This window comes from Tympanuchus pallidicinctus, unplaced genomic scaffold, assembly GCF_026119805.1.
Source record: "Tympanuchus pallidicinctus isolate F22 unplaced genomic scaffold, pur_lepc_1.0 scaffold9, whole genome shotgun sequence".
NCBI lineage: Eukaryota > Metazoa > Chordata > Aves > Galliformes > Phasianidae > Tympanuchus > Tympanuchus pallidicinctus.
Window position 1 is genome coordinate 13,543,074 of NW_026294813.1, and position 24,721 is coordinate 13,567,794.

General features: G+C 39.2%; 1 protein-coding gene across 1 annotated transcript in view; it reads left to right on the top strand.

Moving 5' to 3' along the window:
- ADAMTS12 (ADAM metallopeptidase with thrombospondin type 1 motif 12) overlaps positions 1-24,721 on the top strand; it is a 171,349-nt gene that overhangs the window by 101,887 nt on the left and 44,741 nt on the right. Inside the window, exons 8-13 of the mRNA XM_052670556.1 lie at positions 132-275; positions 3,356-3,500; positions 7,801-7,893; positions 8,105-8,250; positions 9,083-9,252; positions 16,882-17,015. Coding sequence (XP_052526516.1) covers positions 132-275; positions 3,356-3,500; positions 7,801-7,893; positions 8,105-8,250; positions 9,083-9,252; positions 16,882-17,015 — 832 coding nt within the window. The remainder of the gene's footprint in view (positions 1-131; positions 276-3,355; positions 3,501-7,800; positions 7,894-8,104; positions 8,251-9,082; positions 9,253-16,881; positions 17,016-24,721) is intronic.

A 24,721-nucleotide genomic window follows, 5' to 3' on the forward strand; every position in this document is an offset into this window, starting at 1 on the left:
ATCTACAGTTCACCAGGTGAGGAAGCAACTGAAAACCCTAGTGTCTTTTTAAACACAGCGTGGAACCCATAGATGGGTGTTGTGGTACAACCAAGCAGCTGGAGTTACTGGATCTTGTTTTGTGTCTCCAGTTTTGGTATCCAGCATGACGGAAAAGAGAATGACTGTGAGCCTGTTGGAAAGCGCCCGTACATCATGTCCCGACAGTTGCAGTATGATCCTACTCCACTCACCTGGTCACAGTGCAGCAAGGAGTACATCACACGATTCCTAGAGTGAGTGACCGAGTTGTAGCATTTCCCCAAGATGAGTACAACTGTGTATGAAATGTTTATATTAAGTTAGAAGTAAATCCTGCGTTATTATGTTACTAGATTTAGGTTTTTGTAGTATGCATGAATTAATTACCATGAATGAGATTATAGCTCAGAAATATAGCTTAGAAATTTTGGAAAGCTCCACTATATTTGTGTTTTCTGGGAGTGAACTCCAGTCTTGTCATAACAGCTCTGGTTTGATTCAACCTGCAATTTTTTGAAGTTACTAGAAAGAAAGAAGCATTTTGTCCAGAACTGTGAGGGAACCTGATCTTGCCTCTGTCCACAGTGATACGTGATCCTTTTCAATGATTTGCTGAAGTTCAACAGTTCTTTATATGAGCAGCAGTATGGTATAAATTTCACCAGAAGTGGTGATATTCTCTGAAACTACTCGCTGAGCTACAATGACCTCGTGATATTTCCATTTGACATGCCTTATTTTGCCTGGTCTCAGGATGATCGGCACACATAAGAGCCACAGATATTTAAATCTCTCAGAGCCACGAATATAGCTGTTACATTTTTTATAATATCTAGTCTTGCTTTGCTGTAAGTTAGAGGCTGAGAGGAAGCAGTAGAAGTTTTCTTCATATTTCTTGCTATGTTTTAAGTTGGACATGATTCAGTATGCATAGCCACCACCAAATTCCTGAAGTAAATTACTAAGTAATATTTATGGCTTGAAGATTGCTCTATTTCAGTATGTATGTTGGAAAACAGTTGCCATGGGGATCAGTGAGTCTGCTCTAATAGACAAATTATTAATCCTTGGCTCAGGCCCGTTAAAGTACAAGGAAGAAGACTTCTTTCAATTTGAACTAGTACTTAATGTCAAGTGGGCCGCTGCTACAAATTAATTTTTCAGTGTAAGTAATACTCTGAAAAAAATGTGAGCTGTCTCCTAATAGACTGAAGATTAGACTCAGTGAATATACAATGATAGAATCATTTTAGTTCAAAGGAACCTTTAAAGGTCATATAGTCCAACTGTTCTGAAAAAAGATATTTTCAGCTAGATGAGGTTGTTCAGAGCTTGGTCCATCCTGAATGTACCCAAGGACAGGGCAATCATCACATCTTTGAGCAACCTATTTCAGTGCTTCATCACTGTTACTGTGAAAACTCTTTTCCTTATATCCATTCTAAGTTTCCCCTCTTTTAGTCTGAAACCATTTCCCCTTCTCCTATCACAGAAAACCCTGCTGAAAAGTTTGTCCCTTTTTTCTTATAGCTCCCCCTTTAGATACTGAAAGGCCACTATCAGGATACCTCAGAGCCTCCATTTTCTCCAGGCTGAACAGCTCCAGCTGTCTCAGCCTTCTCTTTCCTATCTTTGGGCATATGTTCCATTCCATACATCTTGTTTATGGCCCTCCTATGGACACACTCCAGCAGGTCAGTGCCTGTGCTGTACTGAGGACTCCACCTATGGACACAGTACTGCTTACGAGGTCTCACCAGAGCAGAGCAGAGCGGCAAGATCATTTTGTCCTGCTTACCATGCTGCTTTTGATGCAGCTCAAGATTTAGTTGGCTTTTGGCTGCAAAAGCTCACTGCTGGCTCATGTCCAGATGTGAGCAGATGACACTGAGCAACTGCGAGGCTGATTTTTAATCTCTTGTTGATCAGACTGGAATTCTTTTCTGGGATTATTAGCTGTGCACCCTGAACACAGTGGGGAAAGAACTGAGAGATCTGTAGTGGGAATCTCAAACAGAAGGCTGAGAAGGAAGCTACTTCTCATCAAGTCTGCCAACAACATTTAAATGGGAAGTGCTTCTGACTACCTGGAGATTTGAGGGGCCTTGCAGAGTGATCTAGATCGGTTGAAGCATTGTCAGCAAGAGCATGAAGTTTAACATGGAGAATGCTGAGTGCTGCACCTGGAATGAAGCAATGCTGGACACAGGCACAGATGGGAGATAAGTGGCTGGACAGTGGCTCAAGCAGGAGAAACCTAGAAGTGCTAGAGATCCTGGGCAGCCAAGAGAGCAAGCTGCCTTGCGAGGGGCACTCAACACAGCACAGCTAGTGATGAGAATAGGCGAATTCTCTGCTGTATTTAGCACAGCAGTATTGTATGCAGATTTTTAGCAGTGGAGTATTCTTGAGTATCATGTGCAGTTCTGGGCTCCACAATATCAAGAAGATGATAAGGTTCTTGTGAAAGCATCCCAAAGAGGGCAGTAAAGCTGTAAAAGAGAAAATGTGTACTGGTGAGGAAAAGCTGTGGACAATTGTTTTGTCCAGACTGGAGAAAAGGAGGCTGAGGGGTGACCTCACTGCTCTCTGCAGCTTATGAGAAGGCGAAGCAGTGGGAGGTTCTGCTCTCTGCAAATTGATGCCACACAGCAACAGCACGATGCTGTGCCAGGGAACATTCACATGGAATATTAGGTAAAAGTTCCTCTACTGTGAGAGTGGTCAAATCCTGGAACTTCCTACAGAGGTAGTTGGTGCCCTGTGGCTGTCAGTGTTCAGGAGGCATTTGGATAATGCCCTCAGTATTGTTCTTTGACTTTTGGATAGCCCTGAAGTAATCAGAGGGATGAACTTGATGTTCTTTGAAGATATCTTCCAATTAAACTGTAGTCTACACTGCTGTACTAATCTCTACCATGCTACACTATGCTACACTGCATTGTACACCAGACTGTACACTACACTATATATTATACTACACTATACTATAAACTATACTATTCTATTCTCTTCTGTTCTGTTCTGCTTTCCTTTACTTTTTTAGACGTTAATGATCCTACTCCAGAGTTTGGAATTTGTATAAAAGTCCTCTTGGTGATACTGGGGTTGCTCCAGAGAAGGCAGTTTTTTGTTCTCTTTAAAAATTTCATTAACCAGGAGTGCTGTTTGGTGGTAGCCCCTCAGCATACCTTAGATGGAATATAGAAGAGTTTTTTTCCAAAGGCCATACAAAAAAGTCTGCATAGAAGTATCGAAAAGTGTGGTTAATTGTTTTGATTTGGGGTTAGGTGTTTTTTGCTTTTTTTTTCAGTATGCAATTTTTGTCTTTTAGCCGAGGATGGGGATTCTGTCTGGATGACATCCCCCAAAAAGAAGTTTTAAAGTCCCCAATCATTGCTCCAGGGGTGATTTATGATGTGCATCACCAGTGCCAGCTTCAGTATGGTTCCAATGCTACTTTCTGTGAAGATGTGGATGTGAGTGTTGTATATTTTTATTTATTCTGCTAATGATAACTTAGTCTTTTTGAACAGTATGGAAGCACAGTCACTGAAATTCAGTTGCTAACTACATACAGCATGTTCAGTCTTATAGGCTATATATGCAGTACAGGCATTGCCTAACATGGTATTTTAATTCCACACTATAGATTCTGGAAGAGAGTTGTTGTTCTGTATGCTTTGTTTGTTCCAAGACATTCTCTGGATCTGGGCCCATACCTGCTATTAAATGCCCATCTGGAGTAATTTTGACTTGAAACTTCTATTAGTGAGCTTAAGTTAGTTGTAAGTGGAGTCACATTTTCAAAAACAAGATACTGACAAAATATTTCTGGCAACAACTCTCTCATTCCAAAAAGTATTTTCTGAAGAAATCTGGCTTGTGTTCTTTTCCAGTGTCTTGACTTTTCACACTCTTGATAGACTAAATAATTAAATAAAAGGAATAATTAAATAAAAGGAAATTTCAGCCCATGTCCCCTGCAGAATCTTTAAGTCCCCATCATGCATGAGATTTATATGCACAAATGGGTAATTTGGATAGTAGCCTGGGGCTTTATCTCATAGCACAGCAAAACAGAGATGCATAGGAACATTAAACTGACATCAACATGATTCCCCATAAAGCTAGAAAGTAATGCAGGGTAATAGATCATATTAGCTATGGTGCAGTGCTATGCTATTGTAACTGTACCTAGCATCAGAGCTAGTTTGCTCAGCTGGTACTTTCCTACATAGATCAGTTCAGAAATAGTGGTTTCAAGTGCTACTCTAGCTAAGTGATCACTAAATTTTGATGAGTTTAGGACTGCAATATTCAGCAAACACTGAAGGCAGCAGTATGTTTCATCCCCATGTTAAGAAGGGCTGTGGCAGTATTGTCTTCTCTAGGCAAGGTATTGCACACAGCTGTGGACTGAGGACTGCTGATCTTGATTGTTTATTCCATTTGGATAATTATGTGTATCCTCATTTAGTGTATCCTATTAGAGGGATTATTTCTGATTAATCTCCTTAGCCTTAATAGATAACATGATTACCAATGTTGAACTGCAACTACTGAATCTGAAGTAGGTATTGAAAAATTACTTTCATTTGCTGTTCCAGTTTCCCCAGCTACTGTAATTTGTCCAATGGTACAGATAGAAAATTGAAGTGTAATTTTGCTGCTCTATTTTATTCTGTGTCTCCTTCGGTTTGAACCTAGTAGACCTTTACATTTGACATCTTTTGATTGACCAATTTTACAACAAGGCATGTGTCAGAAGACTAATTGGTATTATCTTATTTTGCTTTTTATTGCAAGGACTTTGTTTTGCAGGTAGCTGCAACTGGCAAGGAAATGAATTGTGAATAGTATAGTCTGCCTGGCATTTCATCTAAGAGGTCTAACTATTATTTGCCTTTCCACTGTTTACTTAACAGTCACTGTCAGAGCTATATTTGTTGTGCAACTTTTAATGTCTATCTGAATTCAATCCACGGAGAAGAATCTGTATTTAGCTGAAGATACCCAGGTGTTCAGTGATTATACTTTGCAAAGACCGAGCTCTAGAATTCATATAGTGATTTCCATGAACCATTTAAGTTGCAAGTACTCGAAGTATCTTGTGAAGTACCTGCATGTTGTCCCTATAGTAAGAAAAATAAAAAATAGAAAGCAAAGTACAGATTAGGGAGATTTCCAAATGGTAAGTAAATCTGTAGCTTTCTACAGATAATAAAAGTTCAACATCTTTATCTTATAACCCACTCCTTACCTCCAAACTTCCACCGACTTTGGTAAAATTGGGATTTTTTACATTGAACTTTTTAAGATACAGACCCTTTCACAGACTGAGTGGAAAGCGTACATCATACACTTGCCTTGCCTTGAGTCCATGTTATAGTCATGAATTCCTTCACATATTTACAGAAATACACAGTAAAGAGTGCTTTTTCTTGTACTGTTGTTTCATTTATTCTTAAAGATGGAGAAAAGCTCTGGTATATGGAGATTGATATGGAAACTTGTTTTAAAGCTAAAGAATTTCCTCCATGAACACTTGACTTTGAAATCTATGAGTATTTGTACTTCATAAAAATTGCAACCTTTGGAAAGCTGTGTTCAGTTTCGGTGTCTCTTCACTTCTGGGCACCACCACACAAACAGGACGTAAGATTATCAGAGAGCATCCAAAAAAGGGCTGAGAAGGTGGTGAGGATCTGAAGGGCTGCTGTGTGAGCAGCAGCTGAGGGCACTGGATGTGCTGGGCCCAGAGCAGAGGAGCTGAGGGGAGCCTGATGGCGGCTGCAGCTTCTTATGGAGCGGAGGGCAGCGCTGAGCTCTGCTCTGTGTGACAGCCACAGGGCCGAGGGAACGGCATGGAGCTGCGCCAGGGGAGGGCCGGGGGTGGGGGAAGGCTCTGCAACAGAGGGCGGTGGGCATGGAACAGCCTGCCCAGGGCAGCGGGCACGGCACTGAGCTGCTGCAGCTCACAGAGCTTTTGGACATTGCCCTCAGGTTGGGTTTGGGTGGTGCTGTGTGGAGCCAGGCGGTGGTCTCAGCGATCCTTGTGGCTTCCTTCCAACTCAGGATATTCTGTGTTTTTTTGATTCTTTCTCTGGCATTTGAAGCACAGTGCAGTAGTGTGTTTTAGGCACATGCATGAAGCATATTCTATATTTGACAGCTGAAAATAATGGATGAATTTCATAATGGAGAAATTTAAAGCAGCTGGAACATTTGGGTTGCTCTGCCTTTACATGCTGACAATGATGGTGCCACAAAGAGTTGCAAAGAGTTGCTCTTGAACTATAAATAGGAACTGCAGAACAACTTCTGACTAGTAAATACCACCTAAAAGCAGCTAAATGAGCAGAGATACATATTTCCAACTGTTATATGAAGTACTTAGACATGTTTTGTATGACACACATAAATAAGAGTCATTACTCTCAGAACAGACTACCCTTAAGCTTTGCTATTTTAAATATAAACAGGCCAGAATCAGCAGCTGCATTTTTATTTCAAACTCAGCCAAATGTTAATGCTAGCTTATTGGAGCTGCATTTTCCCAAGTACCCAATTTCTGTCCTGGCTCTCAAGCCCAGAACATTTTTTACTTTGAGGATCCCATAGGCAACTGAACTCAGATCCCAGCACTTAACTGCAGCTAAACACCTTCAGACAAAACCTAGCATGGAGTCCCTCAGCTTTTACTTCTGCTGTTCCAGTTGGGACTGCACAATTTCTTTTACACCTCTAGTTTGTCCAGCTTGGAAATGTATTTCCACACAAAGCCCTGCTCATTCAGGATGTCCTAAGCACATGGGACTCCTGTGTGTGAACTAAAAGACAAGCTTACGTGCATGTGAATTGAGGAAAGTCTACCAGAGATACATTAAGCACCTCTGTCAAAGGCAAATTGGCCTCATGTCCTTCCTCAGATTATAGATCTGCGTGTTTGAAGAGGTTTTGTTAAAATGTTGTTGCAATGATTTTTTACCTATCTTTGACTCTGGGGATGTCTGTCCCATCTGTGGAGGGCCGACCTCTGCATGTGGAACAGCAACTTACGTTTGTGCTTTACTGATGCAGAAGTGTGTGGCACCAGCTTCTGACCTTGCTAGTATGCCAGAGATCACCAATTAAAGACACTATTCTTCCCAGGCTACTACTTGGTTTCTTACAGCCAGCTATCCTAGCCTGCTGTTTAGAGTACCACCACTTACTGCTTGGCTGTTTTAAGAGATCTCTTTCTCTTCCTCAGATTTTGGGAGCTTGTGGATGTTGGCATGGATGTTGATGTAGATGTGATGTTGTTTTCACCTACCTGACAGGTTTAAGTAACCTTCTTTGATTTCACTGTTTACAAATAAGCAGCAGTAAAAAATACCATATATACTGCATTGTACTTTTAATGTGAAAATAACAGACTCTGTTCACCTTCACTATAAACAGTAGTTCCCAAACACTGTAATTTTTCCTGTGTGTAGCTGGAAGGTGAGCAGCCAATGAGGAGAGTATTTAAACTCACAACAGTTAATTCACTTACAGAAAGTATTCACAGTTAGGAATTTGTCAGAGTCCCTCTTTGTAGGCTAACAAAGAGTGCCTGAATACGGACTCCTGGTGTGTCCTAACTTGTGGAAAACTCTGAACAGGTCTCTGGAAACGCAGCCCTTATAAGGCTTGGTAAATTGATGTACAAAACTATAGGAATATTTTGAAGCTCTTAGCCATGGGAGTTCTTGAGCTCTGCTTCATATTACAGCCATTTTCTTTCTTTTCCAGAACCTCTGCCAAACACTCTGGTGCTCAGTGAAAGGCTCCTGCCGCTCTAAGCTGGATGCTGCTGCAGATGGAACTCGGTGTGGAGAAAACAAGGTGACTGTAAGGTTTGGTGCCTGCAAAATGTTTTCAGAAGAGCCATGAGAATCTCTACTATTGTTTACCTGTAAAAGAGAGTCACCCTTTGATATCTGCTGTTCAGTTTCCATTGAAGTTGTCAATCTTCAGAACTTGAAATAGCAAGCAGTTAATGTAACATTTTTCTGTGTTGTAATAGTCTTGTTTATAATTTCTCTTCTCTCTTCAGTGGTGCTTCTCTGGTGAGTGCATTACAGTAGGCAAAACTCCAGAAGCAGTCCACGGTGGATGGGGTGTTTGGTCATCCTGGTCCCATTGCACAAGGACCTGTGGGGCAGGAGTTCAGAGTGCAGAGAGACTATGTGATAACCCAGAGTAAGCTGAGTACACAATTTTTTCATGCCTTTTATTCAAGATCTTTACGGTACTTAAGATGTAGGAGACATTTCTATGTGACTCTGGTTTACTGTTGGGTGCTGCAGCAAAACAGACTGAACTTCATCTCCCCATTTAAGCATACTTTTGGGAAGTTCACTTGGTGCACCTTATACAATCATTATCTCATTATTTAATCCTTACCTTCCAAGGAGCTTATTTCTACAGGAAATAAAAAAAATCCTGTTATTTTGCATGCAGGCTTTGCATAAATGCTACAAATGTTAATTTAATAGTGCTGTCATGAATAAATAAGTATTCATAGAAAGGATGGGAACAATAGGTAGCATTCTGTTCCTGGGGGGAATCAAGGACTTGCATTTCATGTTTTGTATTAGTCATCAGCTTTGTTTTCAGATTTATACACATGAATTGATAGTGCAGAACGTGATTGGCAGAGTTTTCTAATACATACTTGAGTTCATGAGGACCCTACATCTAATTTTGAAAAATCACTTGATCTTTCTGGAAGAACTGTCAAACAGTCTGGAAAATACAGTGTTTTAGAGAAGATTGTTTGATAAAGCAATTTTGTCATCAGCTTAGCTGGGCAGTGTACAAGTGCTTCTTCCTGCTTGTACCAAGATACAGGTTATCTCTGGATCCTTATACTTCATACTGGCACGTTCAAGTGTTTGTACATGTGAAAGGTATGTTTATCCTTTAAAGGTTTCTGATTCACTTTGCTATTTCACTGGAACCTGAAAATCATTGCTTGTTTGAAACTACTTTTCTCCCAATATCACATCCCAGTCTCAACGTTCTTTTGTAGACCACAATTTGGAGGAGACTACTGCACTGGAGAAAGGAAACGCTATCGTGTCTGTAACATTAGCCCCTGTCAGAAAGGCTTGCCAACTTTTCGCCAGATGCAGTGCACTGAGTTTGACACAGTTCCCTACCAAAACGAGTTTTACCATTGGGTGCCAGTTTATAACACAGGTAATAAGCTATGAATTTTTGAATTTCTTGTATAATTTTATAGATCTATGGGAAGCATCTATTTAAGTTCAGAAGTTCCTGAATTAAAAGTCATCTAAGTACTTAGAAAAATTTTATGTGCCTCCACCAACAGGTATGTCTTTTGTGTATATGCAAAGGCATACAGGTATTGTTGTAGAGGTATTTCCAAACTTGGGTGTTTATGGTACGTGTGCCTGGCACCACAGTCAGGAAAGAGTCTTGGAAAGAATCCAGCGGAGGGCCACAAAGATGGTGAGGGGCCTGGAGCATCTCTGCTATGAGGAAAGGCTGAGTGAACTGGGTCTGTTCAGCCTTGAGAAAAGGAGACTGAGAGGGGACCTGATCCAGGTCTATAAATATCTGAGGTGGGGGGGGCAGAATGGCGAGGCCAGACTGTTTTCAGTGGTGAGTGGAGACAGGACAAGGGGAAACGGCCGGAAACTGCAGCATAGGAAGTTCTGCACCAATGTGCACAAGAACTTCTTTACAGTGAGGTGACGGAGCACTGGAACAGGCTGCCCAGGGAGGTGGTGGAGTCTCCTTCTCTGGAGATGTTCCAGACCTGCCTGGATGCCTACCTGTGCGACCTGCTGTAGGGAACCTGCTTTGGCAGGGGGGTTGGACTCGATGATCTCTGGAGCTCCCTTCCAACCCCTACAATTCTGTCATTCTGTGAACTAATTCCTCAACAGATTCAGTAATGAAGTGCTCTGTATTATAAAGACAAGAATGCATCTGCCTTATCCCTTGCTTTGTAACATCTAGTTACTAAGTATAGAGGCAGTTGTTAATACCTTGAAGCCTGAATCTGGTTTACCCAGAAATTTAAGGAGCAAATAGAAGAAGCTACGTATGTAATTCTTCTTTAAAGAAAAAGTGAAGCTCAAAATTTTTCAGCTTGTAATTTTGAAGTGGTCAGCCAGTTGGACTTGATCTTATTTAAGTCTCTTACAATTGTTTTTATTATATTCTGCTCTAGTCTAGTCTTTTTTCCTTCTCTTCTGTGAATTTTATTGGTCCTACTCCAGAGTTTTGAATTGGGATAAAAGTCTACTTGTTATTGGTACTGGGGTTGCTCCAGAGTCGGCAGTTTCTTCTGTATTTTCAAGTTTTTTGTTTGCCTTTAAATTGTCATCCAATTTTAAAGAATTTTCAGAGCATTCTGTTCCTACGTTAAGTATGCTCCCAAGAAGGTTATGTTTTACTATCAGTCATCTTTGGTTCTCTCATCCTGTACACGTGAAATAAGGGTAAAAGAAAATGTTTTGAAGATTTCCCAAACCCTGAGTGATACATTAATTTTTGTGTGAAAACACTTAGTTGAGATGAAAATCTGAGCTAGAAATTTTTTAGATGCTGGTAATTTCTATATACCCTCATCCTTGTAGAAAAAGGGTAAATGGTGGATGAACCCTTGCATCTTTGATTTCATAGTTTCAATAACCCTGTTCTAGTCATTGTCACTTAATTAAACAGAGCTTTAATGTCTTTTTACATTGTGTAAATTGTATCCTTATAAAAGAACAAAAATTTTCTTATGAATAGCAACATGAAGCTTTAACAAGCAAACAGGAAGAAAAGGAGTGAATGATACTTTGCTGTTACCTAGACTAATTATGTTTGAGGTTATAAATACTCGGAGATTTTTCCTCCTATTTTAAATGAGCTTTAGCCTCCTAGGGGCTTGCGCAGATTTACTTTAGATTTACTGTGGAGCACAGATACCCATCTGCTCACACTAGAGCACACGAGTACCCCCGAGAATCTCAATACGAAGAGGACTTTAAGGTTCAAATGTGGCTAAAGCATACAGCGGCTCTGGTCAGGGTACTTTCTGAATTGCTTGATTCAGGTCCCTGCTCCCTGCATTGATACTTTACACAGAATTTGGCACTAAGCAACTTCTCTGGCCATCATGCTGAGCCCACATCCATTTATTTCCTACCTTTTCACAGATTACATTTATCTGAACCTGATAGCTACCTGGGATTTAAAGTCAGTGTAGTCAGTTTGAGTTTTACATTGAAGTGACAAAAGTAATTATGTAAACAACTTTCTGTTCTCAGTCAGTGCCAGGATCATCTCATGCACTGGCAGATAGAAGTTATGCAGCTAAAGTATTGAAAACCTCATAGTTCCTCCAAAACATGCCTGTGTGTTTAATAAGATCTGCACTGATACTCACAGGGTCTCAGCCAACAGTGCAAGTTATTATTTCTGTTGCCATTGACTTGGAATTAAACTTTCTTTCGGAGCGCCAAGTTAAGTTAATGTGATAAAATATCTTTCCTTCAACATGTTTTGTCTGTTTGATGATTGTATTTTCTAGTTTTCTTTGTTTTGGATTTCCTCATTCAATTGTGACTTCCCACAAACTCACATTGTAAGGGGTTTCAGAAGTGGAGGTGCACCTCTTCTATTCCTTTTGAGGGAGAGGTGTATAACCAATGAATATTAAGTTATCATAATTACAAAATAAACAAGAGAGTTAGGCACAGCAGACTATAATAACAAAAAAAAAAAAAAAAAAAAAAAAAAAAAGGAAAGTTTACCCATATCCTAGGCTCACTTATGAAACTCCAGCAGAGTGGATCTCCAGACAAGATCCTTCTCCACTGGTAGGCAGCTCTTAAATGGGTCCATGAGAGGTGCAGCCTGGCTCCACCCCTTCCAGTAGCACAGGTGAATTGCCTTCAGCTGTGCTCCTCTGGCTGACTCATGGCTCGCCTCAGTGATCAATCAGAGGTTCAGGCCGTGACTCAGCAGTTCTCAAGCAGAAAGGAAAAAAACATTGAGGCCTTATCATCTAGTGACAGTCGTGTTATTCACATCCTTCTCTGTCACATTAAAATGACACTTCCAGTATTCATACTCTCGTGATTCAACTATAAGAGAAACACTCACATTCTGTATTTCTACTCTGAGCAGGCAATATGCTCTTTTCTGGTTATCTTCATATTGTTCTCTTTATGCTTTGTGAATATGAATTCCATTCTGATAAATGCAGGGGGAAAAAAGTCTTATTCCTGAATTTTAGTCAGCTCTGTTGTCTTGCTTCCTGAGCCCTATTTTGATTACAACTAAGTCAAAGGCTGCTAAAGAAAACTCTTAGGCTTGGGATTCCATTACATCTGATATTCTTCTATGACTGATCCTGTTCCAGTTCAAAACAGCATGATATTCTTGGTGCAGGATGTGAGCAGTGTGCATACAACAGAAGATGCAGTTTTTTCTGGGCAGCTGATCATTCAAGGCATGTCAGTTAATGTGTTGTGTCCAGCTAGCACCAATGCATTGCCAGAATGACACAATCTGGAAGAGGTTCACAGAAGAGCAGTGTGAATGACAAAACAAGTAAAAAAATACAGTTTAAAGGAAAAGTTTTTTTTCAAAATCAAGTATTGCACTAGAAAAAAGATTGAATTAAATGTAAGCTATTTGAAAAGAGTTTCAAAAGGTGTATTGCATGGGGTCAGAAGCTATATAGCCCCTTTTAATTGACTTTGAAAAGCAAGACCCCATGGTCTTACTAGTTCAGTGTGAATGGAACTTTTCTGCTTTCACACTTGAATTTGATATCAAGTTTCATGCAATTGTACTTCATGTACAGTTCTGACATCTTCAACTCAGGTAGTATAAAGAGAACCAAATACAGGCTCCAGCAGTTCTTCATGTCTTTGGAAGTCAGAACAAGCATTAGCAACCAGAATAGTAAAAAAGTGCTTTAGGTTACACATCGAGTTCTTTAATTCTGGTTACCTAGAGGGTTTGGGGAATTAATATTATAATTAATACAATTTAAATACTTGAATGCTGGAGCAGTCAAAGTGGCTTTGATCCTACATGGAGGAATGGGTAAACCTGGATAAGACTGACATGGTTTTACCCAGGTGTTCATTACTGTATGTTTAACAGTAGGATCTAGTATTTCATCTGTATGCTCAATTGTAAGATCTTCTGTGTATTTTGGCTTAAAAAATTCCTTAAAGATGACAGCCTTTTAAAAGCCTCATTGTGAGTTAATCAAATTTCCCAAAGTAATAGAACCTAAGCCAGCTGCTTTGAAGATTTCTATCGGAGCAACCCTGATGCTTGCACTGATCTCAGTTTAGTCTTTTTTTTTTTTTTTTTTTTCCCCTGAGGGCTAATGTAGGATTTAAAAGATGTGAATTCAGAGTCAGTCTTTGCATTTTAGTCATGTCAGGTAGTGCATTTTCCTAGTGTCAGTTCTCTAACTGCAAATAGAAGATAAAACACCTTTCTACATTTGTATCCACCTCTTGTTTAAAACATTAGACTTTTGGATGACTGTGACTGATTCTGATCTAGTTTATTTGCAGTCCTAGAATAATGGAGTCTTGATACTTCAATAGGTTCCTGAGCTCAGCTGTGAAAAATAATGATAGATGAGTAAATAACTTCAGAAAATGAAAGGCTAATACAGTGGTTGAATAATTTTTTCAGTAGTGCCCTAATGAGCCTTCTATGCAGATGAAATAAGGTAATATTTTAAGAATAAGAGAACACTCTTTTTGAATAAGAGTGAGTTTCTGGGGACAGAGTTATATCCTCTAATTTCCAATGGGACTTAGTAGAAAACTGACAAGAAGAAAAGCAACACAAGGTTTGTGGTACAGGTAGGATCTATTTTTAGACTTTAATTCAATTACTACAATTAGGGAAAACAGGAAAGCTTGAAAGCCCTTCTTTGAATCATGAGGCTTTGCAAGTCTGGAAGTTTGCTGATTATTTGTTTTTACTTTTTTATTTGGCTTGTCAAGAAAGACTGTCTTTCCCTTCAAACTCTTTCTGAGCTGCATGCTTAGACCATCATTGTGGCTGGAGTATGTCAGCACTTTTTATTGCTGATTGATTTCTGAAATGGAAGCGGATAGATACCATTCTGCTTGTTATGCCAACATACAGCTTGGAAGGAGATACAGATATCTGACTAGTACTTCACATATTTTATTCTGAACAGTGTAAAACTGAAATGGCATTATGTAAAATCTGTGTCAGGATGAATTTTGAGCAGGTCATGGGCTAACTGGAAGTCTTCTGACATACCAACTACTATGCTGTGCTGTTAAAAATGATGCACTAAGAAGGTAAAGTGAAGCAAACTTCAGAGCATGAAAGAAATCAAATTAGAAAGCAAAAAGACTGCTCTAGATAAAAGTAAAATGTGACAGATGTTCTGTCTAACAGCAGAGGGGCTGAAGACTGGTAAGGTTTACGAACTTTATGTTCTTGCCTTAGATTATAGCTCTATCTCTGCTAATATTCTTGAACACAACTCGTTATCTTGATTTCCTCCTGTTTCTTAGCCTTAATCCATGTGTTTCCTCTGCCACTAATCCTTCCATTGCCTTTATTTATGAAAGCATTTTTAATTTGAGATGACACAAACGTCATTCTTGTCAGATTTTAGGCACCATTTTAGCTCTCTTGACAAGAGGAAAAACACAAAGCTCCTCATTAACGTTTCGGATTTCCTGGTGGATCCTATTTTTTAGTTTGTAAGTCCCAGTTCCACAGAAATTCTGTTTACATGAATGAGATTAATAATTAGAACTAAACCTGTGCAGGAGTCAGTGCTGGCATTGCAAGCACCCTGGGGCCAGGAGCTGATCCCAGTTTTGTGCACAGCATGGTGCTGTATGTATATTGGTGCTGTACAAGTCAGAGCTATAAAAGTCAATTTCCCCCTTCAAAAGCATAAATCCTTTTAAAGGAAATGATTTGGTTTCTTTGCATTAGCAAAAAATTGAGTTTTTCTCATTACTAGAAACTCCTTCAATTTTGAATGCAGTTCTTTGTATGACAAAAGCAAGATCAACAAGGGAGGAAAGGGAAACAAATTCATCAGCTAGGATATCCATTTATAGCGACCCTGCATGGCTTTCAGAGAGGAAAGCAAGCAACTTTTGTTGGCTGTTGATACAGGATGAAGCTGTGACTCTGTAAAGGCTCCTCTGTAGCATCCAGAGTGATTTTATTAAAATAGCTCAAAATTGGACACATAAAGTTCCCAAAGCTGACATTTTTAACATCTACTGTTTTGCTGTGCAAAGGATTTCATTTTGATGAGCATGAACAAATTGCTGTGACACTTGGCTTGACCAGGGTCTTGGAACAGGTCAGGGGCTCAGGACAGTTCCTGCTGCCATCCCTTATTGTGGCAATGCAGAGCTTTTCTTTCAGTCAGATGGCTCTGACAGTGCTGGAGGCTTTCTAAGGGATTAGTACGAGGGCAGAGATTGTTTTTCTTGGCTTTGACCCTGGTTTCAGTTCTAACTCATCTTCTGTTTACAGCTTATTTTCCGAAGTTATGTCCTTGGATCCTACTAAGCCCGAGATCCAGAGTTCCCAGTTTCCAAGAAGCAATATCTGTGATGCCAGGCAGATTTATATTTCATAGAATCGTTAAGGTCAGGAAGACCTCTATCTAATCCAACAATTAACCTATCTCTACCATGACCACCAACCATGTCCCTCAGAGCCACAGCTATAAGTTTCTTGAATGCATCCAAGGACAGTGACTTCATCGCCTCCCTAGACAGCCTGTGCCAGTGCATTATCACTCTTTCTGAAAATAAATTCTTCCAAATATTCAACCTGAACTCCCCTGATTCAGCCTAAGGCCATCACTTCTCATCCAGTCACATCTGGGAAAAGAGGCCAACCCCCACCTCACCACAACCTCCTTTCAGGCAGGTAGAGAGTGATAAGGTCTCCCCTGAGCCTCCTCTGAACAGTCCCAGTTCCCTTAGTTGCTCCCTATAAAACTCTTCACAGCTTCTTTGTCCTTGTTTGGACTCTTGATGTTCTCTATTGTTTTTCCTTAACTCTTCTACATCCATGCATAGACTAAAATTAAGCTGGGCTGTTGGGGGGAATCTTGTTTTAGAGACCCACAGATTGCTTTCACACCGTTTTTCCTGTTGCACCTCTATGCAAGAACAGCCTGGATCTGTCATACCTACCAACATTATTTCATAAGTTGCCAAATAGGAAAAAAAGTGGAGTGGTTGAAATAATATATTAACTCCCAGCAAATATCTGAAAATAAGCAGTGATATGACCCTTGACTGACATGCTAAAGATGAGAAGCAGTCATATCATTGCTTCTCCGAGAGAAGCTGACAACACTGATGAGAAGCTGTAAAATATACCTGAAATCACTCAGTCTTCAGCTGATGAAAAACAGTAGCTTATTTTTCATAATCTTACTCCCTGGTTCCTCTTTTTCCCTCACTGATGACAGCTGGTTCTGCTGGTTTCCTGTCCCTTTCTCTTTCGCAACTGAAGATCTCATTATTGCTTGACTCAGTTGGGCACTAATATATCAGCAAGGGAATGTGTGGAGGTGTGAGGACACTAGGCTCCAGCTGTTCTTTATGCTAGTTGCATCTGTCAGGCCTCTTACACTGTTTTAGTGTGAGTGTTGTGGCTTTGTTAATTGCTTCTAATTATGCCATTGCTTGTCAATAAATGCCAGAGAAAGTGGGTGGGTGGTAGAATAAAGACACACTATTATTCCTTGTACATTACATTTCAATGTCGTGCTGAAATATTTTCTGAGAAATTATTTCACTTTCCTTTCAGCTAACCCCTGTGAGCTCCACTGTCGCCCAATAGATCACCATTTTTCAGAGAAGATGTTGGATGCAGTCACTGATGGTACTCCCTGCTTTGAAGGAAGGCACAGCCGAGATATCTGTATTAATGGCATGTGTAAGGTATTGGGTATGTTTGCATGTTTCTTTCTCTAAATTTTTTAATATAGCTAAGGGGAAAAAATCAATGCTTTGAGGTTTTGTTTTGTTGGAAGATCCATGTGAAGCACTTCATTTCATTGCATCTTTAATGCTCATGGAAATAAATCCACAGACAGAGCTTTTCTGAGCAGACATTAGAGATATTTCTATCATTTTTAGCAAGTCCATTAGCCTAATTTTTTCTGGTACCTTCAAACTCATCTTGTCTTCCTCTATTTTAATAATATTAAGAAAGCCTGTTTCTTACAGGCTCTGTTGCTCTAGAGTTACAACTGGTATCTCTGCTACATGGTTTGATTTTGAAAATTCAGTTCAGTGTTGCACACTAAATAACAGTTGTGAGCTGACTTGTAATAGGACTAGGCGCTTGCTCTTGAAGATGATAAAAATAATTTTCTTTTACAACAGTAAATTGAATAATGTGGTACAATGAGTTAACTAGCAAACACACAGCATGCAGTTCAGTAACCTTCTGTTTATTGAAGAATAAACATAGAGTTCTCAGCATGTTCTGCTCTTCACTAGCTACTGTGCTTCAGAGCAAAGCAACACAAAGTTTGTTACAAGTTTTCCTTGCAGGACAAGTGTTTGTGAGAGGGTGTTACTGAGATTCTGTTCAAATTCACAGTGAAGAGATTCCATTTGTCTTTGCTGAGAGCCAGAATGCTCTTTTAACTATAATGGTGAGTGAGCAGCTCAAGCCAGCTGGAAACAAAGATTAACATACTGAGGCATGTTAATGTTGCATATTGTATTAGTGCTTTTGAACCTCACTAAGAAGATGGAATGCACTAAATCCAGAAGGCTGTGTTTGTGTTGTTATGTTTTAATTTTCTGATTTCCACACCCAATAGATTGGAGTCACTATGGATCATTATTGCTTCTGTATGTATGTTTTCTGCATTTAACCTTTCCTGTGACAATTCAAATTTATACCTATACCAGAAATAATATAATGGTATATCAGAGTTCAAAGGAAAAGTTATTTTAACTGCAGTTTCTAATACCAGATATACTGATTCTTAGGGCTCAAGGTGTCTCTAAAAAATTTCCTTCAAAGCACAGTCTCTACTAATGAATATGGTTTTGTCAGCCTTCCACATGTCAACTACTGCATCAGGTTTAATTGGAGTTGGAATCATGGAGTGAAAAATATCATCATGCCACTGCCACGAATGATACCCAGTGATGAATAGGTTACCCAAATAGCTCTTATTTCTGTAAGGCAGTGTGCTTTTGTCTATAATAGGAGCCCTACATTACACTTGAGGAGAAGAATTTTCAAGTACCTCTCAATATAATTCACTGATATTTTAGTCTGGCTAGCAAAACACAGTACCTATATTATAGATCATGGTGAGAAAATCTAGAAATGCATTTAAGAGTACTAGTTTGGTATATAATTCTTCCACTCCAATAGTAACATGTATGTAATAATGTGGGAACATTAGGAAACTTTAGCAGCAGTGCCTCATAATGCTTTCAAGTGTACATCTTATAAAAATGCTTCACATTTCTATTAAAATAATGCTTGGTTTGCAAAGTGGCTGTTATTTAAGTAGTTCAAACTTTTTGTATATAAAAACAAAAAGTAGGTAGACTCATAGTCAACCAAGAACTTAAATCTCCTAAATTCAGCTGATTTTACAAATATCCATGGTTTTGCTCAGAATGAACATTAATTAAATTGTTTTTAACTGGATGACTAAGTGTGGATTGAGGTGCCTCATTTTAATTACCTGAGGTTTACTGAATGCTTGCCTACTCAACTTGGCAATTCCATGATTTGCATCTTCAAGTGGAAAGTAAGTACAGACACCAGTGCTGATTCTCTTGGCCCTTGCAATTTATCCAATGTGTAAAGCCAAGTTTTTCAGTAGCAATGCCTGTGCCTCAGTATGCCAGGAAGTCTTACCTGCTAGATGTTAGTATAGTATTTCTTTAGAGCTTGCTTTGTTGATTCAAGGACAAACTGGAATTGATATTCCACTGGAGGACTTGGCAAATAAGATAGTGCGACTCTGAATTAAACAGAAGAGAAACCCATGCAAGTACATAAAGCTGTTATATTACTCAACACTGGAATCTCAAAGTTACGTGCCTGATATTGCCACCAGGTTTTGTTTCCAGGTGGTGCTAATAAGGAGAAGAGACATGCCATCCTCTTAACCCTTTTATTCTGTTTGCACATATCTTGGCTTTTCCTCTTGGACTATCTCCTGTTACAATGTCAAGCCTACAATTTTGAGTGGGGGCAGTCATCAAGATCGGTCAGTTAATGATACTTATCATCAAGAAATATCATGACTAGTTTGCTATTTAACCACATTTCTCTGCCCCCATCCTTTGGGAACCATTTCTTTTTTCCTTCAGAAGACATTTAAAGAGCATATCATATCTCCCCATGCTTTGAATTGTTTACCATAGGCTGACTCTAATTCTTATTAGAACAGTTGATTGATCCCATAGGGTTTTTAAGGGAGATACTGCCACTGTGATATATATATTGAACAGTGTGCATACATGAGTTTTCCAGACTGAGGAGTTTTGTTAAATATGACATGGCATTATATAGAAGTGAAAGCTGACATGGTATCTGCATTGAGATAGTGCAGACACTGACAGTGAAGGACCAGGCAACTCTGCTGTTTGTAACAGGCATTCATCTGCTGCACAGAATTTTAATAGGCTTAAATGACCTTCAGTCATGCAAATCCTTGAGTTGTTCTCTGTAGTAATGCACAATTATTGTGTTCAGAGATTAACGTTATGGTGGAGAAGAACACAGCATCATAGCAGGGAGATAAGTGTTTAGTTGTGGTTTGTTTTTGTGGTTTTTTTTCTTGTTAAAAGCAGATTACTTTTTTTTTTTTCTTGCAGTACTTCTACTGCCACTCATTGGGGTTCAATCTCTTCCTCCGTCAGCTAGCCCAACAGGACATTATTTCAGCCATGTCTAGACAAAGAAATGTAAATGAAATAGGCACATCATGATATATCTCTCTCTGTTTAAGCCAGTGTCTTGGCCAACGTGATAAGATTCTGACTTTGTGTAACTTTGATATTCTGTCAGTAGGTCCACTACATATCCTTCAGTGACAGCAAGGACTCCTTGTATCTGCCTCCCACAGCCAGTCTGACACAAAAATTTCTCTCAATGGAAGTGGCAAAAGGATAATACATCTGGCTGTTTTCCTTCAGTTACCGTGCAGTAGGAAATAAATTACTTTTCCTTCCTGTAACATGGTCGAGGCAATTCAGGCTACTGTTTTTGCCTCCACATTGTGTGGTAGGACCAGTAATAAAGCTAGTCTCAGGTGTGTTAGAAAAGCACTTGATATATGAGGCAATTATAAAGGCCACAGAAATCGACACTGATTTGCAAAATACATGATAAGGCATACAATGGTTTCTTGTTAGCACAGCACGTTCAACTGGCAGAGGGTGCACAAGAACATGTGTGCAATAGATTCAGAACCTAATTGCTACTGTTTGTTTTTCTTTTCTTGGTTTAATAACCTGCATGTAGTCTCTAGATCTGCTATAGCAGTCATTTTGGCAGAAATCTTAGGTTTGTTATTTAGACAGTTTTAGCTTGTCTACGATAGAAAACTGGGGAAGGCAAATACAAGGAAGGTGGATAAATCTAGAAATAAATCTAATGAATAACAGAAATAATGTGTTATTCACCGGAGTGACAAGGTGGAAATTCAAGTTCACGTAAATGTATTCCTAATGAAAGACTGCTGGAGCTGTTTACTCAAACATATGAAAATGTACACGTCATTAATAGCCATGAAGGTCATTAATAGCCTTGTAAGAAGGTGACCTTCAGCTAGATATGGAATCCTGCATCACCAGCAGCATTTTCTTAGCTAGGCTGTAAAATGAAAGCTTGATTTAATCTGGCATGGCTCTCCAGGTGCTTCATTCTTGGGGACCTTTGCAGCATACCCTTTCTTTGCTTCTATGGTGTTGTGATGTCTGCTCCAAACTGTTTCAAATGTCAGAGGAAAATCAAAATAGAAGCCTCTATGGTTATAGTTGGAAGGGACAAAGGGATTCCTTTCATGTTACAATGTTATATTTTGATGCCCTTAACGTGTTGCTAAGGGAAATGTATAGCAATGTGTGAAAATCTGAACTGACACAAAATGCAGCCCATGCAGAGACACTAATTGGCACCCTGAAGTCAGGAAAGTGATCATATGATGCTATACTGTGGAGCTTCTGCTGGACATGGTCAGCAGTGCCAGTAGAGTAGAGTAGCTGAGGACTTGTTCAGTCTTTGAGATTTTCGGGTTAAATAGTACTCAAGAGAAATATGTTCAGTGATTTCAGAATGTCTGACTGACAGCTCACACTAAGCTAACACCAGGTGTAACTACTCAAGCAAGCAGCCAGCAGAGGTGAAAAGAAACCATTTTCAGAATATGCATTTTCTAAAAGCAAGTGCTTATTTGACAAAGGTGTTAAAATTTGGAAGCATCTTTTTTTGCTTTCCTTCCCAGAAATTTGATTGAGAAGCTCCAGAACACTCATTAGTATTGCCTAGTAGTAAAACATGCAGTGTTGGAGTTCTATTTCTGGATTTTTCATTTTCATATATATTTTGTCCGCTTGAAACATTTTCTCTGCTTTCTGATTAACAGTAAATGTGTGCACAGAACAGAAAATAAACTTCAATTTGCAGGACTTCCCAGAGTGGTTCATTACTACCTTGGTCTAATGATAAAACTGATTATGCTGACTTTACTAACTTCTTATAGACTATTAACAAGCGTGCTGACAGTACAGTAGATACACTGGAAAATGCATCTTGTGAAGAAAGATAGCTATGTACCTATCTCTTTACATTCTTAGGAAGTGTGAAATATAAATTGTGCTGCATCCTTAGCTAACAAGTCTGACCTCTTTGCCAGATGAAGAATCATTTTGCACTCATTACAGTTGTGTCTGAGTGATATGGGTACCTCATTTGAGTACTACAATTTAATCCATCTCTGGTTGAGCAGCTACATGCTTGGAGGTAAAAACTGAGTCATGAACCTTCTTAGCATGTATTTATTTCTGCAACATTCTGTACTTCTCGTAAATGTCGTACTTAGTGCTGAGATATATCTATGAAATACACATCACTAACAGAGAGAATAAACTTTCCCTCTTTTTTAAAGTGGCCTTCTGTGAATCAAGAGAGAACATCTTGGCACAGCCTTGTTTTTCATAGCAGGCATCAAGGTGCTGATGAAGTGCTGTTATTAAAGTGACAGATGAGTGTTTTTTGAAACTTCTGTAAAAATGTGAGTGATAATATTATTATATAAAGTGGCATCATTAATTTGAGGCCTTTCCTTGGAGCTCCTGTAGCTGCTCATTAAATCACTGGTGCACAGAGTAAAAGCTCAGGTGTTTCTTCCTCTGAAATTGGCAGGAAAAAATAGTAGAATGTGAAGAAGGCTTTGTACCTAGATTAACAGATAGGCTTTCCTATCAAAAGCTTGTGGAAGATTACAAGAGCTGATATACTGAAGGTAAGAGGGGATCAGAATCAAAAGAGAGGATACACGGATCTTCATACATCAAGGGGATATCAGAGAAGTTGGCAGGTTTTGCACCTGAAAGTTTACTTTGACAAAAATCAGCAAAGTAAAACTTTTCATCTACTGCCATATGCCTTATTGCTGTTCATCTAAATCATAGGGAGTCTGCGATGATAGACTTCCATATGTCTCAAACACTGCTGACGACCACTAAGTGTTAGACACAACCAGGCTCTGCTTGTGTTCTGCAAGTTTAGCTTGATGTCATGATAGCATAAAGCACTGTGGACTTTCACTGACAAAAACAAATGAACAAAACTGCAAAAAAATAAAACCCTTACTAGTAAATAATTTAGAATCTGTGAAGTGTGAATACTATACTGGGACTGAGGCTGAAGTGGTAACACACAAGTGGATAGCAGCCCCTCAGGCTGAAGTGGTAACACATAAGTGGATAGCAGCCCCTCAATCTCTTGTGCACGTGGCAGTATCCATACACACCAGTCAGACTGTGAGAAGGGACGATTGTCCCCAGTCTCTTCTCTCAGACTGCCAACCAGCTACATCCTTTGCGGTGGGGATGTGCCCAAGAGTTGCCAGAATTGCATCTGTTCTCTCTAAGCTAAATAGGATTTTGTTTATTTAATACAAGCTTTTATGAAATGTAACATCTGATGAATTTAAACTATGCACTAATTCATGTCAAAATCTTAAAGTAATTTCAGATTGATACTAGAATATGGGAGGGAGAAGAGAATGGGGAGTAACGTAAGTATTGATGCACTTCAGTGTGGTTTTGAAAACAACTCTCTTCACTCCCAAAATTTACCCTGAATTTTTGAGAATTTTTTTTTTTAAATTTTTTGATTACCCAGATGTAATTTTCAAGGTGCAGGGAGGCAGACAAAATTATTTATTGAAGTATTCTTCAAATCAAGCAAAAAAATATATCAGTAAATAGTGTTTATTATGTATAACTCAAAAGTTCAGTTCCAGGAGAACCAGGTCAAATGTTGTAGCATGCTCCTTAGGTGAACAAATAGATGAATGTGGAGCACTGCCAAATGTGCTCTATCTGCATGAGAGTACATTACAGCTGAATCCATGCTGATACACACAGCAAACATGGAACAATGCAATTGGAGATTCATTTAGTTGGGAAGCTGCAGCCAGCTCCTCAGTAGTGATGATAGGCTCTGGTATAAAGGGTTGTTAATATATTTCAGAATTCATTGATACTCATTTGTGACAAAGGCAGCTGAAATGCAGCTGTGATTTAAAGATATTTGTGATATCAAGGAGCTTGAGTGCTGTTATGCATACACCTTTTTCTGAAAAGCAATAGTCTAAAAAGTGCAAAGCCTAGCAGTGCTTAACAATCTAGCTTTTATTTTGCGCTGTATGATTTTTAAAGTTTCCAAACATTGCCCTGTGCTGGCAAGCTGAAGAAGAAGACGCTGTAAAACTTGACGCCTACTGAAAAGTTTTACTTTTCAGGAGATTTGTCTACAGTAGTAGTTCTTCAGTAGGACTGCTACAAAACAATACACAGTGATCACAGAGTGGTCTGTCATTATTTGTCATGCCTTTTGGCTTTGGCTGGGTACAGTTGTCTAAGTTCAGCATGTTCAGTAAAGTGAATCCTTGGCAAGTAATCCTTGCCTTATGTGCCATTATTAATACAGATTCAAAACATCTTTTCCTGTGCGTAGCTTTTGTTCTACATCGGTTGAAGAAACACTGTGAAATATTGGTGTTATTCTGTGGGTAAAATTCTGGGGTTTCTCTGAGGCACTGGCGAGAGTCCCTGTCTTTCATTTCTGTTACTACATTTTATTTCTGGGAATACATGGCTGTGTCATGATGTAAGAGAGCAGCCATGAATGCTAGATGTTTTGGATAGTCCAAAAAGTTGAGATCATTTTAGTGGGATATTTCCAGATCAGATATGTGTCTAGTTACTAATATATGTTTCATGGCCTAGTGGTGTTTGTGGGATTTTTGTTCTTTTTGACTTCATATTTATACATTGGAGTTTCACTTACATGATCTCTACTACTAGTTTCTTTATGTTATAAAATATTCATATATATTTTTAATATTATATGTAATATATATGCTGAAGGC